Below are 19,781 nucleotides of genomic sequence, written 5' to 3' on the forward strand. Positions count from 1 at the left end.
TTATAGCCAGGTGGAAGTTATATGAGCAAAAGAACCAGATGGGGGAAGTTTAAGACCCACCTGAGGTCACTGATTGCTCACTGAGTCTGGAATCATTGGCGGTTTTGATGGAAGGGAGCAACACAATCAGCTTGTTGAATGGGAGAGGCAGTGATGGATTTGAGAGATCGCACATAGAGTTGAGGGGTGAGAAAAGTGGCATTACTAAAGGCTCTTGTTTGGTTGAGTGGTTGGTAGTGTTATTGAAAGTGGGAGCGTAGGAAGAAAAAACAAGGAGGAGAAGAAGTGTAGTTTGAGTTATAAGCAGTTCTGGATCTTTCTCTCTTTCCTCTCTCTCTTTTGTGTTGGTCCTGTAGCTTGATTTCAGGGCCTGGGTGCTTTTGTGCTCAAGGCTAGCATTCTACCACTTTTAGCCACAGCTCCACTTCTGGTATCTAGGTGGTTAATTGGAGATGAGAGTCTCACCTGCCTGGGCTGGCTCTGAACCAGCATCTTCAGACTTCAGCCTGTTGAGTAGGATTACAGGTGTGAGCCACTAGCATCTGGCTCCAGATCTGTAGTCAAAGAAATAGGTGTGTGAATGGGTAGAGGCTACTGTGTATCTAGCAGCAGCAACATTGGGAGCCAAGGATCCAGCAACTAGGCCATGGATGGGTAAGGAAGTGGAGGCTGCAGTTGAGTTAGATTGAAGAATAATTGTGTTCAAAGCAGTGGAAACAGCAAGTAGAAATAGCTATTATTCCATGATATTGTGTGTGTGTATGTGCGTGCATGCACATACACATGTGTGTACATGCTGTGGTCCTGAGGCTTGTTCCTTAGATTTTTTTTGCTCAAGCTGGCACTCTACTACTTTAGCTACAGCTCCACTTTTGGCCTTCTGGTAGTTAATTGGAGATGAGTCTCATGGACTTTTCTGCACCAGTTGGCTTCAAACTTTAACCCTCAGATCTCAGCCCTCTGAGTAGCTAAGATAATAGTATGAGTCACTGGTGTCCAGCCCATCCATTAAATTTTGAGAAGGAAAGATAGATATAGCAGTAATTTATGGAGAGAGTGGAACAAAGATTTGTTAAAACAACTTTAAATTTATAGGGTAAAGATATAAATTCAGGTGAGAAGGAAAGTTGAATGAAGCAATAGTGGAAGACTTGTTCATCAAGTCCTAAAAGAAGGACACTAAAAGTACAGTTTAGCCTTAAAGTGAATAAAGTATTAAAGTGGGTAAAGTTTTCTTTCTTTCTTTCTTCTTTCTTTTTCTCTTTCTCTTTCTCTCTCTTTCTCCTTTCTTTTCTTTCTTTTTCTCTTTCTTCTTTCTTTCTCTCTCTCTCTTTCTTTCTTCTTTCCTTCCTTCTTTCTTTCCTTTCTTCCTTTCTTTCCTTTCCTTCCTTCCTTCCCTTCCTTCCTTCCTTCTTTCTCTTTCTTTCTCTCTCTTTCTTTCTCTTTCTTTCTTTCTCTCTCTTTCTTTCTCTTTCTTTCCTTTCTTTCTTTCTCTCTTTCTTTCTTTCTTTCTTTCTTTCTTTCTTTCTTTCTTTCTTTCTTTCTTTCTTTCTTTCTTTCTTTCTTTCTTTCTTTCTCTTTCTCCTTTCTTTCTTTCATTTGGTGGTGCTGGTGATCAAATCCAGGACTTACGAATCTAAGTGGCCTCTATCACTGAACTACATTTCGGTGCCTAGGGGCAGTTAAAAGTTGTTTTTTGTCTTTTTTTGTCCGTCAGGGTCTTGAACTCAGGTCTTGGGCACTGTCCCTGAGCTTTTCAGCTCAAGGAAAGCACTCTACCACTTGAACCACAGTGCCACTTCCAGTTTTCTGGTGGTTAATTGGAGATAGGAGTCTCACGGACTTTTCTGCTTGGGCTGGCTTTGAACCGTGATCCTCAGATCTCAGCATCCTGAGTAGCTAGGATTACAGGCGTGAACCACTGATGCCCAGCTAAGTTAAAAGTTTTGAGATAGAAAGAAAGTGGATGGTGCTTATATAAAGGTGCTTTTCTTTTCTTGACCCTCTTACACCTTGGATATGTTATAATAGCCACATCTTTTTTCACAGGCAGCAGCAGTTGCACTCTCCTCCTTGATTCATGCTTTGGATGAATTAGATATGGTTGCCATAATTCGATATGCTTATGGCACAAAAACTAACCCTCAAGTTGGTGTGGCTTTTCCTCTCATCAAAGAAGCTTATGAGGTAAAACCCACATGTCTTTTTATTCATATTTTCTTTCCATTCCTTGCACTGTTCAGAAGCATTAACATGTATAGGAATTATTTGGGGATCTTGGTAAAATGCAAATTCTAATTCTGTAGGTCTAGGATTGGGCCTAGCTTCTGCATTCTTGCAAGCTCTCAAGTTAATGCTGCTGATACTACTGGTTTTTGTTTTGTTTTGTTTTTTTAGTTCTTATTAAATCCATACAAGTTAACTGCGGCCTTCTTTTTACCTTTTCTAATCCAATGTGGGTATAGAAATCACCTCCATTTTAACAAATAAGGCTATGAGTAAAGGTTGAGGAAGTGGTTCTGATATGAACCTTGTGAAATTCAGTTTATTTGGGGCTTCTCTGTTTACAATACAGGACTAGGGAGGAAAAAGGAAGGGAGAATGATAGAGGAGGGGTGAGTCTAATTATTTATATGCATCTCACATCAAATGTAATCCCCTTGTATTGATGCAGATAAAAAAACCTTGGCACGTGTCAGGGAATAAAGTCAAATAGAGATGAGAACTCTATGTTGTTTCCTATTTCTCAGAGAACTTAGTGTGGTGGAAATATAAAGATGTCTTGTACTTCCAGGTCAGCTTTCCAGGCACCCTGACTTTTCTCCTTTGTTCTACTTGGTCATGCAATTTTACAGTTAGAATTTAGCAGTCTTCTTTGAAGCATTTCTTTTATGTTTCCTTTATACTTATTGCACTTGTGAATAGTCAGTACAGAAGTCAAAACACTATTTTTCACGTGCCAAATTTTAAAATATTTCTGTTGTGCCACTTTCACAGCATTTGGGAACTTTAAAACATTTTTTTTATTATTATAAAGGTGATGTACAGAGGGGTTACAGTTACATAAGTCAGGTGAGGAATATATTTCTTTTTAGACAATGTCACCACTTCCCTCATTCTCCCAGTTTTTCCCTCCTTTCCCCAACATGTTGTCTAGTGGATACTACAGCTGCATTTGTTCACCCTTTGTCCCCCTATTTCTTTGCCCTATTTTGCCCTTCCAAAGACAGATAAATGTGCAAACAAGACAAAAAAAAAACAAAAACAACCACAAAGAAAATCCTCTTGTTTCCATTTTCTGGAATACATTTCAATAAATACTATTTTGTATGATCAGAGGCACATAGGCATTATACCTTTGTATTGGGACCTTTTTTTAAAAAAATAGATTTTGCCATTAATTTGATTGCTTCTGCTCTTATCTCTTTTCTTTCTCATTAGTGTTTAGTGTATGTGCAGCTGCCTTTCATGGAAGACTTGCGGCAGTACATGTTTTCATCACTGAAAAATAATAAGAAATTCACTCCCTCGGGTGAGTTATTTCCATGTAGCTCTCTAATGACTCTACATACAGCTTGACCTTGGGAAACCACCTGGCTGCAGCCATTGATGGAGGCCATGATTGTACAGGATAGAATGAGTTAGATTCCAATCACAGACCCACATAATAATGATGGTAGTTCACCAACTATTTTTCCATTAGTGGGGATTGGTTTCCCCTAAACTGTCCACAGTGTCATGTTTCACTTCTGAGTTTGAGTATGTATCAGGGAGTAGCCTGCTGGTGTGGAATGTCTGTTCTCTAGTTGTGAGCAGAAAATTTGCCCCTGCTAAAGTGAATTAGCATGTAGCATTAAACCTATGTCTTTACTTGCCTACATAAAATCAGATATATCTTTGAAATGAAAGTGGCAGTGCTAAGGTTTAACTTTCCTCTTTGCCCTTCCTATGTAATTAACAACAATGATCCAGGTCGCATTGCTATGTATTTCCTGCTTTCAGCAATTACTTTGAGCTTGATGAGAAAACTGTTCTTAAGCATCTGACTATAGAGTGATTGTTACAGTCTCAGGTCCAGTGTTCCAGAGAGCTCATTGCTTAAGAAGGTTGTAATGAGGGGCTGGGAAGGTGGTTCAGTGGTAGAGCGCTTGCCTTTCATGCATGAGGCCCTGGGTTTGATTCCTCAGCACCATATAAGCAGAAAAATAAAAAGCTGGAAGTGGCTCCTTAGTGCTGGTGTCTACCTTCTGTCTAGAGATAAGTCCCTCTGTCACGTGATGATATGATGGAGGCAAGAAGGGATAATGTGTTGTTAGCATTGTGTTACAGTATGGCTTTGCCTTTTGATGGTTCCAAACTTTCAATGAGTAGACTATTTTAAGGAGAATGTTGTTGAGACATTATTTTATAAATCATCCAGAGTCTAATACATTAAATATCTTTCAATCCATTGATGTGAATTCTGCAATTTGACAATTCTGTTTATTTTTTCTGTGGGGTTTACAGTGTCAGTGATCTCGCCCGAGGCTAACTAGTGGTACTAGCTGGTAGTTCACAGAATGGTCTTATGTTAGGTCCAGCTATTAACTATTACCAGGTAGACACTAGACTAATAAGCCTAAGATGAAGATGGCTGTGCTATTGCTTGAAACCTTCCCTGGAAAGTTCACACACAGTAAGGCAATGTCTCACAATAAGTGTCTGTATATGAAAGGCATACCTGAAAAGGTGAGGAGCAGAAGAATAAAGTACTTTTATGGAATTGTTTACCCTTTTCCACCTTTTACCTAGTGATTAAATCCCAAATCAGTGTTTCAGCTCAACAACTGAACTGCTGTGAATCAGCAGACTGAAAGTTACCCGTGGTTCAAAGCAGTTTGGGGAAGTTACCTTTCAGTCACATTGCTTTGGGCTGTGCCGTTTTTGTTGACTCGATAGGTTTTTTACTGAGGAGCACTTGCTTTTTCTGGTAGGTATTCAGTGAGACATAAAGAAGAGTAGTTGTCATGTTTTTGCCATCAAGGAGCTTTAGGGTTTGAATGGAGTGGGCTAAGACATGTTGGCAGGTAAGAGCATATGCAGTGTGCCTAGTGTCATGATGCTTTGCAGAAGGAGAGAGCTGACTGGAGATTATGAAGAAATTCACTTACTCTGTTCTAATAGCATCTTCCTGTGAAGGTGTTGCACTCTGATAAAAGTTCTATTAAGTCTTTAGAAGTTTATGCTTCACTACTAGCGAGTTTATTCTTTTTAAAATATTTTTCTGCCTTGCTAGTTGCTACTTTAAAAATATTAGCTCATTGAATACTTAATATTTTGTTCAGCTCTCCATAGAGAATTTGGTGTTTATATGGTGTAGTTTATTTTTCAAGAACAAACTCTTGTTATGATACTCTGTTGCCAAAGGTTAACTGAGGAGTGAATTTAGAAAGACCTAAGAAGTCAACTACTCTAAACTGCTCTTTTCACAAATAAGAAAACCAAAACTCAGCTTAAGTACTTGTATAACTAGAGAATATTTTTAGCATAGCCAGTATCATAAAACCTGCCAAAATTCTATGAGTATTTATAAATAGGAAGTATTTCTTTTTCATTGAGTAATGGAAATGATCATGTTTTTTCTTTCTGCTTTTGTTTTAGAGGCACAATTGAGTGCCATTGATGAGCTAATTGACTCCATGAGCTTGATTAAGAAAGATGAGGAAGAAGACACCATTGAAGATTTGTTTCAAACCACCAAAATCCCAAATCCTGAATTTCAGAGGTTATTCCAGGTAAGAGAGGAAAATGAGACAATCATTTCTTTTAAATAAAACAATGTTAAGTGAGAAGCTGTGGCCCTGGCTAGTTCCTTTGAGGGCCCAATTTGCTCTATTTTTGTTTTTTTGGGGGGCAAGTCCTGGGGCTTGAACTCAGAGCCTGGTCGCTGTCCCTGAGCCTCTCTCTGCTCAAGGCTAGCTCTCTACCACTTGAGCCGCAGTGCCACTTCTGGCTTTTTCTGTTTATGTGGTGCTGAGGAATTAAACGCAGGGCTTCATGCATACAAGGCAAACACTCTACCACTAAGCCACTTTCCCAGCTCCCATTTGCTCTATTTAATAGAAGAATAATTTTCTTTCCTTACTGAAAAAGAGAAAAATGGAAAAGTAGAATTGAATCATTTTTTTAAATTATTGTGAAAATATCATACAGAGGGGTTGCAATTACATGGGCAAGATAGTGAGTACATTTCTTTTTTTTTTTTTTTGGGTCCAGTCGTGGGCCTGAACTCTGGGCCTGGGCGCTGAACCTCAGCAGTCAGCAGTTCAGCTCAAGGCTAGCACTCTACCACTTGAGCCACAGTGCCCCTTCCGCCTTTTTTTAATTTTCCTTCTGCTTATGTGGTGCTGAGGAATCGAACCCAGGGTCTCATACATGCAAAACACTCTACCACTGAACCACCTTCCCAGCCCAGTGAGTACATTTCTTATCAAGCATTGTTGCCTCCTCCTTTGTTTCCCCATACTTGACTCATTTTTTTACTTAGGAGCATCTCAGTTCAATGTCAGCGTGGGCAGCAAAGTTCACAGACCCCTTCTCATCTGAAGCTGGGTAAAGTGGTACATGCCTGTTATCCCAGCAATGATAAGAGGCCTAAAATAAGCAGATCACAGCCCAAGTGCACATCTGGTCAGGAAGAACCTATCAAAAATCACTAGCACAGGAAAAAGCTGAAGATTTTAACTCAATAGCAGAGTGCCCACCTAGCAAGCATGAGGCTCTGAGTTCAAATCTCAGTACTACACACAAACACACACAAAAAGAATTGTTCATAGGTTATAGCTATGAAATGATTCAAGAATAACTAAAATGGAGAAAAATATAAAATGTTTCTGGATCTTAGGCCAGAGAAATTGGAAGGCAGGAATTGGATTAAGGAACACTGGAGGAGTTGACAAGAAAGCTTATTTATGGCACGCGGAAAGGAAGGGAAAGACCGGGGCTGCAGGGGTTTGTTCCTCGGTTAAAGTAATAACTGTAGGACATTGACACCAAATGGAGCATTGCTTTTCAGTCTAAGTGGGCAAATATGTGATGGGGTAAGCTAGACATTGTCCCTTTGACTTACCTTACAAACATTTATAACTAACCTAAATCCATATTGGGATCCCCATTAGGAACTCTACTCAGAAGAAGCCGCCTATTTTCTTGATGTTTAGTTTTGTTTAAAGACTGAAAAAAACTTTGGTGCTGAAATTAAAAATAGTAAGTTTAAAGGCTACTTCAGTGAATAATGTACTCTTAGCATAATAATTGTGATTGATTGAAAATCAACCCCCCAAAAATCCCAAACCAAACCAGTCCTTAGCTGGGTACTTGGAAGGCTGAGATCAGGAGGATTGTATTTTCAGTCTATGCTGGCCATTCACTCAAACCAATAGCTCTATGCAGAAGCACATGCCTGTTGTCCTAGCTGCCTGAGAACTCTGAGATAGGGAGGATTGCAGTTCCAGGCTAGTCAGAGTAGAAAAGGTTGGGAGACTCCATCTCAGTGAAAAGAAGGCAGGCATGGTGGTGTGTGCCTGGCATCCCAACTATGATGGGAAACCTCAAAATCGAGGTCCAGGTGTACAGCTGGACCCTGTCTCAAAAATAACCTGTGCAGTGGTCTCCCTGATACATGGATGCTAGAGCCAAAATATGAGGAGATATGACAAAGTAAACAGGACTCAAGAAATTGGGGAAATCTGCCAGTTTGATAGCTTATTCTTTAGGAATTTTTTTCCTTTTCCCTCCAGTGGTTATTTTATTATACTTATTATTAAGTAGTTGTACAAAGAGGCTGTAATTCCCTGTCAGGTTATGGGTACAGTGCGTCTTGGTCAATGTCATCCTTTCTGTTGTTCTCCCCTGTTTTCCGCTTCCCATCCCTACCCAATGTACTACAACGTACATGATGTACATTGGCTATAATGATTGTATTTGGCCAACCTTTAACCCTTCATTCATACACCCCTCCACCCCTTTACCCTCCCTCCAAAAATCATGTTTTCACTTATGTACATTAGTACATTAGTTGTTCAGATTTTCTAAGCAGAGATATTTTTTAACCAAGGGAGAAACATTGTGGATTAGGGCTTGTACATGAAAAGGCTACAGATAGATTTGGAGAGCTTGGGTATTTTGGTTTCTCTTTTTGCTTTACACTGAAAAGGCTTGTTGATACTCAGGGGAAGTCAAATAATTAGGAAAGAAGAAAACAGAAATCAGACCCTGAAACAAATGAGTATGCTTTAAAGAGGGCAAAGGGGCTAGTATATGGAAAGGGATGATGAAGGGAGTAAAACATGGAATTTCTAGAGGGAACTTGGTATTTAATTCCTCCACAAGGGTTTTCTGAATTTGTAGGACATTGACTCATGAATGATATTCACTATTAAGACCTAAGTATCTGCTTTTTTTGTTGTTGTTGTTTTTTGTTTTTTTTTGGGTCCGGTTGTGGGGCCTGAACTCTGGGCCTGGGCGCTGTCCCTCAGCTCTTCAGCTCAAGGCTAGTGCTCTACCACTTGAGCCACAGTGCCACTTCTGGCTTTTTTCTTTTTTTTTTTTTTTTTGCTTATGTGGTGCTGAGGAGTCGAACCCAGGGCCTCGGGCATGCAAGGCAAGTGCTCTACCACTGAGCCACCTTCCCAGACCAGTATCTGCTTTTTTTAAGGGGGGGATTAAAACTTGTAGCTTACATTAAAGAAAAATACAAAATGGTAGTTTGAAATTGTAGGAGTTATTCAGCTCCCCGTCCTCTTTTTTCCTTTAAAACTACTAATAATTTGTTTAGAATGAGAAATAGAGCTTGGGTATAGATCAGTGGTTGAATTAATCTTTGACTCAGAAAGGAAACATCAGCCAACTGCTGATTCTCCTTTTTTCTTGATAGCATTTCATTGCTGTTAGAGTATTTACTTTTCTGGCAGATGTGAGTGCTGCCAAGGCCTAGTTTATTAGACCGCAAGCAGTACAGGGGCTGGATGGAAGTGGCTTGATGACCAGTTCTACTTCTATGAGGAGCAGAGAGCCTGCCTTAGCCTTGATCTGCCCCTGCTCTCGGTGCTGCTTCTGTGTATACTACTGTCAGTGATGAGAGCCCTGGGAAAGACATTCATTCAGTCAGTCTGTTAGGTGCTTATATGTCAGACATGATTTCTGTGCTTGAATTCAGCAGTAATCAAGAGAAGATCTCTACTCTGAAAGAGCAAGATTGGATAATAAAATAAATTGATAAGATAATTTTAGGCAATAAATAGATGCTGTCAAAATATAAAGTAAAGCAAATGATAGAGTATGAGTAGAGGGGATACTTCATATACAATGTCAGAGAAAGATTCTGAAGAGATAATTGAATGAAGACAGAAAGGGGAGGTAAGGAGATGGGAGGGGAATGGGTGAGGGGAAAGAAGGAAGAAAGGAAGGAAGAGCCAACTTTATTGAGGTCTTTGAGGAGGCAGAAGGCAGAGATGGATCATTAAGGCCATGAATAAGATACATGAGTAACTCTGGAAGGAGCCCATCCTTGCTGGGTGTGAGTGAGGAGTGGCAGGTACTCTGATCAGAGAGACAGGCAGGGGCTGTGTCCTGCAGGACTTCTCAAGACATGGCAAGAAGCTCTTTGGCAGGTTATTTGACACACAGGAGATCAATCAAAACGTGATTGGGTTGGGCAGGAAACTGCAAGAATGGTAGCAGTGGGACAGACAGAGGTAGACAGACTAATGGAGATATAGTCACACTCCGTATTCCTGACAGGTTTGGAAGACTTCCTCCTAGAACTCTCTGAGCGTGCATAGCCCCCCTTTAGCCACCTGTTTCATTCACTACAGATTGACTTCTAAGATTCAGTGAAGGAGAAACTGCTGTAGATTTAAGATGAGAAACTTCAAGATCGATTGTACTCATAAATGTACATGTTGAATTGAATCCCTCTTATCTACAACTATTTGAATATCATTAAAAAAAGTGATTGGCTGGGTGCCAGTGACACACGCCTGCAATCCTAGCTACTCAGGAGGCTGAGATCTGAGGATCATGGTTCAAAGCCAGCCCAGGCAGGAAAGTCCATGAAACTCTTATCTCCAATAAACCACCAGAAAAACAGAAGTGGCGCTGTGGCTCAAGTGGTAGTGTTCACCTTGAGCTGAAGAGTTCAAGACCCATGACCGACAAAAAAAAAAAAAGTGATCAAATATTCAAGGACAAATAAAATGATTTTTCATCTCAGATTTTTTAGACATCCTTTGAGTTATTATTATTATTATTTTCTAGTCCTGGGGATTGAATTCAGGGCCTGGGTGGTATACCTGAGCCTCTTTGTGTTCAAGGCTAACACTGAGCCACTGCGCCACTTCTGGCTTTTTCTGAGTAGTTTATTGGAGTCTCATGGACTTTTCTGCCGAGGCTGGCTTTGAACCATGAACCTCAGATCTCAGCCTCCTGAGCAGCTAGGATTATAGGCAGGAGCCACCAGCACCTGGCTTGAATTATGTTTTTTAGGGAACCTTGTATATTCCCCCACAAGAAGCTACAGCTTCATTTGGTAAGATGATGCTACCTTCTAGAAAGTCTATAGAAGGCACTAGAAAGTCTACAGAAGTCACTGCTGCTGAGCTTGTGTCTATTTATACTTGGTTTTAGATGTGTCCTTCTAATAAAGGTGGTTCTGGGCCAACCTGCCTCGTTACCTCTTCTCTATGATACAAGTCACATAACCCTTCCAAACTAAAGATGGAAGGAAGATCCCCGGCCAGAAAATAGAAGCCATAGATGATATCGCCGTCTGTGTTTTAAAATCCTTGTACTTTGCCAACAGTGTCTGCTGCACAGAGCTTTACATCCCCAGGAGCCTCTGCCCCCAATTCAGCAGCATCTTTTGAATATGCTGGACCCTCCCACTGAAGTGAGAGCAAAATGTCAGAGTTCTTTTTCTAAAATAAAGACTCTTTTCCCTCTCACTGAAGCCATCAAGAAAAAGGATCAAATAACTGCCCAGGATATTTTCCAAGACAAGTAAGTGCTCAGTGTGGTTGTGCTTAAGATTTAAGGCAGTCTTGGAGGTGTTTAGAATTCAGGTGTTGACAAGGGGTTTGTGGCATTTGCAAAGATTGGAAGAAGAAGCTTTGTTACCTGTTGGTGGCATGGAAGCACTGATTTCTCATGTTTGTCTGTTGTAGTCATAATTTATCTTTGCTGTTCACTTGAGATTTAGAACAACCTTCTGGGTTGTTGACTTTGGATGAGGGATGAAATTTTTGGTGAATTATATACAAGGAGGCTAAGCAAAGTTTTAAAACATTTAAGGTGAAAATGTTCCCCTTTTAAAGTAAGGAGCTGGGGATGAGGTGAAGATCATGAGGTTTCTTTGGTGGGGAGATTATTTATTAATAACATTTTTGGAGGAAAAGCAAGGAAAATGACCAATGTAGTCCTTTAGATGTTCTGGTACCATGTCAGTAGTGCACTTGGTTATGTTGTTAGGGAGGTAGATAAAGATTTGTAAAGTGCTTTTCATATGATCCTTTAATCAAGCATGCAAATGGGCTGTTAAGTTTTTTTCCTCATCACATTCTATAAGAATCTATATTAATTCCATTCATACATACAAAACTAAAATAAATTGTCCCTTGATAGAATCATTTGGGTATATAACATTGCTTTTACTAGGTTTCAGTCAAAGGTTATTAAGTGATTTTTCTTCTCAAACCACAATAATCTATTCATTTTTTAATGCTGCATTTTGGGATCTGACTTTAGACAATGATTTTTTGTTTTTGTTTTTCATTCTCCTTTGATTTCTTCCACATAGCTATATCTTTATTGACAAAGTGAAGATTATTATTTATAAATACCTTAGTGGTGAAACATTGAGAAATTTTCACTAGTTTCTATAAAGCACCGATTAGTGAATTATTGTCCAAGTTGAATATGCATTTGTGTGTATGCATATGCATGTGCATGCATGTGTGTTGTGTCTCCTTTTGCAGAGGAAACATCCCACATTTTGTTAGAGTTGAAAAAAAAATCATGTAGTCAGTGGATTCTGTCATGTGTACTCCTAGCACATACTGGAGAGATTTACAACTCTTCTTAGTCTATCATGTCTTCTATACAGGAAGTTTGTCCCTAAAAATAAACCCTCTCTCTGCCATCCTGGGCTACCTATATGCCTCTGGGTGCCTAGTTTAGAACAGTTCAATACAAACCTGAAGCCTTTTCTTCCCATAACACCTTTCTATAGTCTCACTGCAATCACAGGGCTATTCTTTCTCTGTATTAAAGCTCCAGTTCATGATCTTGATTACCTTCTGGTGTTGTGAGAAAGAAATGGGCCATTTTCTCCTTCTCCTTTGATTAAAATGTAAATTAGCTGATTTAAGGGAGAAAAAAACCTCACCACAAACATCCAGAAGGCTGCTGTGCTGTGATTTGATCCCTGCGGTGACTACACCGGCAGCTATAGTCCTATCACTCTGTTCTAGAAGCCTGGGCATACTGGGCATCTTGTTCTTTGCTCCTATAATATTTGGTGACTTAGCCCAGTTACCTGCTTGGGGCATGGGAATCGTCTCCTTTGTGAATACCTATTTACATGCCTATTCACTGCCCTTTTTTCTTTAGAAGTTTTAGCTTTTAAGAACTGCAGAAATGATGTATTTAGCACATATTTACTAAGAACTTCCTACATTCTAAAGGCATGACTCAGTCCCTGCTGCAAAGTTCTTAAAACTCTATTTTAATGAAAAAACTCTAGCTAACTTTGGGGGTAAATTCAATCAGGGGAAAAACAAGATTGCTAACATTATGATGTGTTTAGTACATGTTTATCATCCCTGTATTCAGAGTATGTATTTCCAATGGGAGAGAGAAGGTATAAACTTTGGGGTGGCAAATGTCTGTTCAGGAAGTTTCATAGTCAAAGCCTAGTTTTTGTTCCAAATTGTCACTCTTGCTCTGATTTTGATAAGTTATTTTATCTTTTTGAGATTTTCTCCACCTAAAAACAGCCTCATATCAAGAGATTATAGCATTGAAATTACAGATGTTAAAGCACTTTGAACTATATAGATGGAAGGCAATAATTACAACTCAGGGGCTGGGAAGGTGGCTCAGTTGGTAGAGTGCTTGCCTTGCATGCCTGAGGCCCTGGGTTCGATTCTTCAGCACCACATAAGCAAAAAGAAAAAAGCCGGAAGTGGCACTGTGGTTCAAGTGGTAGAGTGCTAGCCTTGAGCTGAAGAGCTGAGGGACAGTGCCCAGGCCCAGAGTTCAGGCCCCACGACCAGACCCAAAAAATACATAAATAAACTCAAACAGTAGTAGTATCATTGTCAGCAAAACATTGAATGTCTGAGATCTGCCATTCATCTGAGACCTGTTGAATACCTACTCGTAATGATTTATTCATTTCAGGAGGGAAAGAGTACCATTTAACAGTGTCACAATATACTAAAAACTACCCTTACAGAAAAGCATCACTTCCCAGAGAATTGCCTGAGAATTGGGGCATCTACGGTCCACTTGTGCAACTGATGAGTGTATAATCTTGCTTTCCTTTTGTCCTATGCAGTAAGTCATTCTAAGGCTTTCTCTTCAAATCCCTAAGACTTCTTTACACCCATGCTCAGCAGTCAGCATTACCTGGTTAATGACTAGGAGTCCTGGCCAGAGTCCTGACTCCAGAGTCAGCCAATGAGAGCTGGTCACCTTGCTCTGCAGTGTGTCCTCAGGAAAACTAAGCTTTAGTTTCCTCATTGGTAAAATAGGGATTACAGTAATATCTGCCTCATAAGTTTCATGGGGGCTAACTGAGTAATGTTTATCTAAAACTCAACACAGGGCCTAGCACATAATAAAACTGTAAATAATCTTTTTTTTAAAGCTGCTTATGTCCCTAGCACATGAGTCACAATGACAATGGTGATGATAGTAGTGATGATTTTCTAGAGAAAGTAAGAGGCCTATAGGTGGGAACTCCTTAGTTATTTTTGGCCCTTACTTAAAAACATAACCTATTTCACATTTACCTTTACTCTCATTTCCTTACTCAGTGGATATATGATACCCAGTTTATCCTTTCACCTGGGCCCAGAACTTCCCTCTTCCATTTTATTGCTGCATTAGTCCACTGATGGAGCTCCCTTTCTACCAGCTCTTGTCTTCCCTTTTATCTAAAACAAAGTAATTCCTACAGGTTCCTCCATTTAATTACTACTATCTGTTACTGATTATTAATCTAATTATGATCCTTTCTTCTATATGCTTGGCTTACTGGAAGAAGAATCTACACTTGCTGCCTTTTTCAGTCTCATTCTCTGCTGACCCCTCCACCTCTTTGATAATGGTCTTTAAAAGGCAAATTGCTAACTTCTCTTACAATTTGTAGTCCTTTTCTTTGTTGTTGTTGTTATTATTATTATTATTATTAAGTTGTACAAAGGGGTTATAATTCCCTAAGTCAGGTTTGAGGTCAGTGCTTCTTGGTCAATGTCAGCCCTTCTTTGTTCTCCATTTTCCCCATCCCTATCCTCAAGTTACATAGTTCATATTTTTCATGATGTACACTAAATATAATGACTACATTTGCCTACCTTGCAGTCTTTTTCTTAATGACTTTTTTTGTAGCACTTGATATTGCCAATTATTCTTTTCTTCTTCCCTCTCAACATTTGTATATCTTCCTTAACTTTAGCCTCTCTAGATTTTTATTCCTAACCTTTGACGTTTCTTCGTCACATTCCTCTGGGTTTTGCTTTTCTTTCCCCACCAACCTTAAACACTGATGATGTTCAGAAATAGCTAACATTTAACACAAGTATAAGGCTGAGTACTTTACCTACATTATCTGTATGGATCCACTTGGCTATCCTGTGAAGTAGCTTGCTTTATTGATAGCATCTTAATGCTGAGGAGGCTGAGGATTAGAGAAGAAAGGAAATATGCCCAAGATCCCAGTTGGTAAATGTTGAGTAAAGATTTAAGAGAGACTTAATACAGAGGGGATGAAGTTGATCAGATTGCATGGTATACAGACTGGAAATGTCATAATGAAATCTCTTTTGACCAACTAATGTATGCTAATTGAAAAAAAGACAAGTTCAGGAAATCTTAACTCTGGATTCTTATTCATGATACTATTATCACCTTAACAATGCATATTCCAAGATACTTTATTATTTTACATCCAGGGCTTCAAAAACCTCTGACTGCTGGTAGCCCAGGTTTTCACCCCATCCAGTGTTACCTTAAGTTCAATATGCTCAGAAATGACTTAATCATCTCTCCCTCTATGCTCCTTTCAAACACCTCTTCCATGTTATTCCATGTATTTCTGTGCATGACACCAAATTTCCTGGGAGTCACTTTCTTTAGCTCTCTATCTCCAGTACACCAAATTGTATTAAATTTACATCAAATACACGCCTTTTACTTTAAGTTAATATATTGTCTAGTAACAATGCTTTCCCCCATTTACAAAAAAAGTTATCTTTAAGTTTTTGTACAAAGGAGTTGCTATTTAACAAAGCGGTTTGTGAATACAATATATCTTGATCAATGTCACCCCTTTCAACTTCCTCACAGTTTTATAAGCATTAATATTGTCCACAGGGTTTTTGTTTTTGACCTGTCCATGTATGCATAAAATGTACCTTGACCAGACTCCCTCCCTTCATTACTCATCCTCATTCCCCCTTTCCTCAAATCAATCTTAATATGCCTCACTCTTCTGTTTTCACATATGTGTATAAGATACTTTGATCATTTTTCCCCTTCTTACTGTTTGTCCTTTCCCCCTCTCTCTATTACCTACATTCTGAACTGGACCTGTTTTCCATTCTTGTCATTTACTTATTTAAGTATATGTTAATTGTTCAAAGGAGTTTCACTGTGGTATTTCACATACATATACAGTACTTTAATCAGAGCAACCCTCCTTGCCTACTCTAATTATCCTCCACACTATTTATTATTCAACAGTTTTCAGTGAGTTTCAAGATTTATTATTAAGATTTATTGTTCTTTATTTTTAAAGTAACCTTTTCTTAAAGCCTCACTGTCTGAAAGGTATGGTTTGGAAGAAAAAAAAATAGGCTAGTACTGAAAAACCCTTATAGAAGAATGTAGTTAGTAGGTTTCACCTTGCCTAGCATGAATAAGGCCCTGAGTCCAGTCCCCAATTCTTGAAGAAAGAAGAAAATCTTAAAGAGAGTAGATTTTAACTGTTATCAGTGCATGCACACACATACATTAGGTAAATGTTAAGTGACAAGTCAGCCATTTCATGATATATACTTTTTTTTTTTCTTCTGCCAGTCCTGGGGCTTGAACTCAGGGCCTGGTTACTGTCCCTGAGCGTCTCTACTCAAGGCTAGCGCTCTACCACTTGAGCCACAGCATTACTGTTTATGTGGTACTGAGGAATCGAACCCAGGGCTTCATGCATGCTAGGCAAGCACTTTTCCACTAAGCCACATTCCCAGCCCCTGTATACATATTTTAAAACATCATGTCATACATGATAGTTTTCTTTGTCAATTAAAGTAAATTAAAAGGAATACTAGATCATAGTTATTACCTTTTTAGTTACTAATTTTATTCCTCTAGTTCTTGAGGTCTACTTGTAACCTAAATGATTATTTTCTGGAGAAAAAAATTTTTCCTATCTTTATGTTTCACAGTATAAGGGAGATCATGGGCAGAGCCTTTGGATTTGATTTTCTTCTTTGCAATTAACTTGACCTCCTCTTAACTTTAAGGCAAGCTGTTAAAGCCAGCGTGTTACTTGGGGCAAGATGTTTGATAGACTTTCTCTAAGTGATTGTTCCCTTAGCACACAGATGCTATTGGACTTGTTATCAAAGTTCTCAGAACATTAGTAGGTTTATAAAGAACAAATTAAAAGGTTTTGGGGCTGTGCACTAATGGTTCATGCCTATATCCTAGCTACTCAGGAGGTTAAGCTCTGAAGCCAGTCTGGACAAGAAAATTTGTGAAACACATGCTCTTATCTCTAGTTAGTACCACCACAGCCTACCCGTACCCCATACCCCAAGCATGAGGTGGAGCTGTGGTTTAAGTAGTAGAGTGCTATTTTAAGTACAAAAACTCAAGGAAGGGCCTAGGCCCTGAGTTCAAGCCCAGGACTGGCACCCCCCCCAAAAAAAAAAAACAACTTAAAAGTTTTTAAAAAATAGTTTAAGACTTACGTTTTAAACTCCTGCATATTTAATTAAAGATAGCCTGGCAACTTTTGACAGCTATAAGCAAAATCTTGTAATCTCATCACCTATAGGATGAAGAAAAGGGTTAGCACACAGAAAGGTCTGTTCATTCTGAAAGCTAATGTTTCAATTCTGAGCTAAAGCCTGACAAATAATATCAGAAGAGCAGATGGCTTTCTTTTTTTTTTTGGTCTGTCCTGGGCCTGAACTCTGGGCCTAGGCGCTGTCCCTCAGCTCTTCAGCTCAAGGTGAGTGCTCTACCACTTGAGCCACAATGCCACTTCCAGCTTTTTCTGCTTATGTGGTACTGAGGAATTGAACCAAGGGCCTTATACATGCAAGGCAAGACACTACTACTGAGCCACCTTCCCAGCCCAGATTTCTTTCTTTTTTTGGGGGGGGGGTCGGTCATGGGGCTTGAACTCTGGTTCTGAATGCTGTCCCCCAGCTCTTCAGCTCAAGGCTAGTGCTCTACCACTTGAGCTACTGCGCCACTTCCAGTTTTCTGAGAGGTTTATTGGAGATAAGAGTCTCACAGACTTCCCTGCCTGGGCTGGTTTTGAACTGCGATCCTCAGATCTCAGCCTCCTGGGTAGCTAGAATTACTGGCATGAGCCACTGGCGCCTGGCTCCAGATTTATTTCTTAAACTGTATTTCTGCTACCTAGATTTCTTTTGTAAATGGTGTTTCCACTACCTGTTCATCTTTTGCAATGACTTTGTGCTATAGCTGCTAATGTTGACTGCAGTGTTTTTTGTTTTTGTTTTTGTTGGTCATGGGGGCTTGAACTGGGCTTGGGTGCTGTCCCTCAGCTCTTCAGCTCAAGGTGAGTACTCTATTACTTGAGCTACAGTGCCACTTCCAGTTTTCTGGTGGTTTATTGGAGATAAGAGTTTCATGGACTTTCCTGCCTGAACTGGCTTTGAACCTTGGTCTTCAGATCTCAGCCTCCTGAGTAGCTAGGATTACAGGCATGAGCCACCAGTGCCTGGCTCTGATTTCTGTCTTGCTATAAGATAGTCAGGGCTTTTCTTAGGTCCCTAGAGCCCTGAGGCAGGAAGAGGGAGGTAGTCTATTTGTAAATTAAAGGACCAAGTAAGTGCAGGGACTATCTAGTTTTGTTGCTTGAAAAATAAGTTTATACTTTTCACAGAAATACCCTGTTTAATTTTGTTGTTGTTGTTGTAGGCTTGAACTCAGGACCTAGGCATTATCCCTGAGCTTTTTCACTCAAGACTAATACTCTTACCACTTTTTTTCACTCAAGACTAATACTCTTACCACTTTAAGCCACAGCTGCACTCCTTGTTTTCTGGTGGTTAATTGGAGAGAAAAGTCTCACAGACCTTCTTGCCCTGGCTGGCTTTGAATTTGGATGATCCTCAGATCTCAGTCTCTTTGTTGTAAGGGGAGAAAAAAATCTCTAACGTTTCTTTCTTTTTTTAGTCGTGAAGAAGAGCCATCTGCTAAAAAATCTAAAACTGAGGAAGGGGAAGCCAACTTCAGTGTTTCTAGCCTGGCCGAAGGCACTGTCACTAAGGTAAGCAGCTTTCCATTATGCTTCAAAGGCCAGGGCTCTAGGAGATTACATCAAGGTTGCTGAGTCTGCTAATACAACATTTTCTGGTCTTCTATGGGAACTATAAAGGCCCATCCCACACTTATTCCTTTTTTTTTTTTTTAAGTGATTTTTATCAGTCCTTACTTAAGTATGTAGCATATAGGCTCTAAATAACACATATTACACAGTACACATCACCAATGACATTTTGTTTGTTTATTTTTTGTGATAGGACCTTGCTACATATCCAGACACACCTCAAACTCAGGACCCTCCTTCCTTACACTCTTGAGTGCTGGAATTATAGCTATGGGCTATCATACTTATCAATAATAGCATTTTTAATGGAGTTTTTGGGGGCTCATTTTTCAGCTTCCATTTAGTCAAAAGGATAAGTAGGGGGCTGGGAAGGTGGCTCAGTGGTAGAGCGCTTGCCTTGCATGCCTGAGGCCCTGGGTTCAATTCCTCAGCACCACATAAGAAAAAAGAAAAAAGCCGGAAGTGGCACTGTGGCTCAAGTGGTAGAGCGCTAGCCTTGAGCTGAAGAGCTGAGGGACAGCGCTTAGGCCCCAAGACTGGACCCAAAAAAAAAAAAAAAAGGATAAGTAGGTAACATGCCAGACTGGTGCTCTACCACTTGATCTATACTTCTGGCTTTTTGTGGATAATTGGAGATAAGAATCTCATAGACTTTTTCTGCCTGGATGGCTTTGAACTCAAATCTCAGCCTCCTGATTAGCTAGGATTACTGGAGTGAGCCACTAATGCCTGGCTTGCCTGCTTTTTTTTGAGACTTGCCTAAGCTAGCCTTGAACTATAATCCTCTTTATTTCTGCCTCTCAGGTAGAAAGGGTTTCATTCTAAGTACATAAAATTTAAGTTAGTCACTGTCTTTTGTAATATACAGTTTCACAATAGGAGTCTTAAAGTTTGAATGTTTTCAATTAAATAGAATTTTCCAAACTAAATACCC

At 39.6% G+C, this 19,781-nt stretch overlaps 1 protein-coding gene across 1 annotated transcript in view; it reads left to right on the forward strand.

Moving 5' to 3' along the window:
• The window catches only part of Xrcc5 (X-ray repair complementing defective repair in Chinese hamster cells 5 (double-strand-break rejoining)), a 93,276-nt gene that overhangs the window by 32,123 nt on the left and 41,372 nt on the right, over positions 1–19,781 (forward strand). The window contains 5 exon segments of the mRNA XM_013012022.1: positions 2,050–2,187; positions 3,442–3,532; positions 5,641–5,774; positions 10,841–11,037; positions 18,694–18,787. Coding sequence (XP_012867476.1) covers positions 2,050–2,187; positions 3,442–3,532; positions 5,641–5,774; positions 10,841–11,037; positions 18,694–18,787 — 654 coding nt within the window.

The sequence above is a fragment of the Dipodomys ordii genome, unplaced genomic scaffold, assembly GCF_000151885.1.
Source record: "Dipodomys ordii isolate 6190 unplaced genomic scaffold, Dord_2.0 Scaffold1, whole genome shotgun sequence".
Classification (NCBI taxonomy): domain Eukaryota; kingdom Metazoa; phylum Chordata; class Mammalia; order Rodentia; family Heteromyidae; genus Dipodomys; species Dipodomys ordii.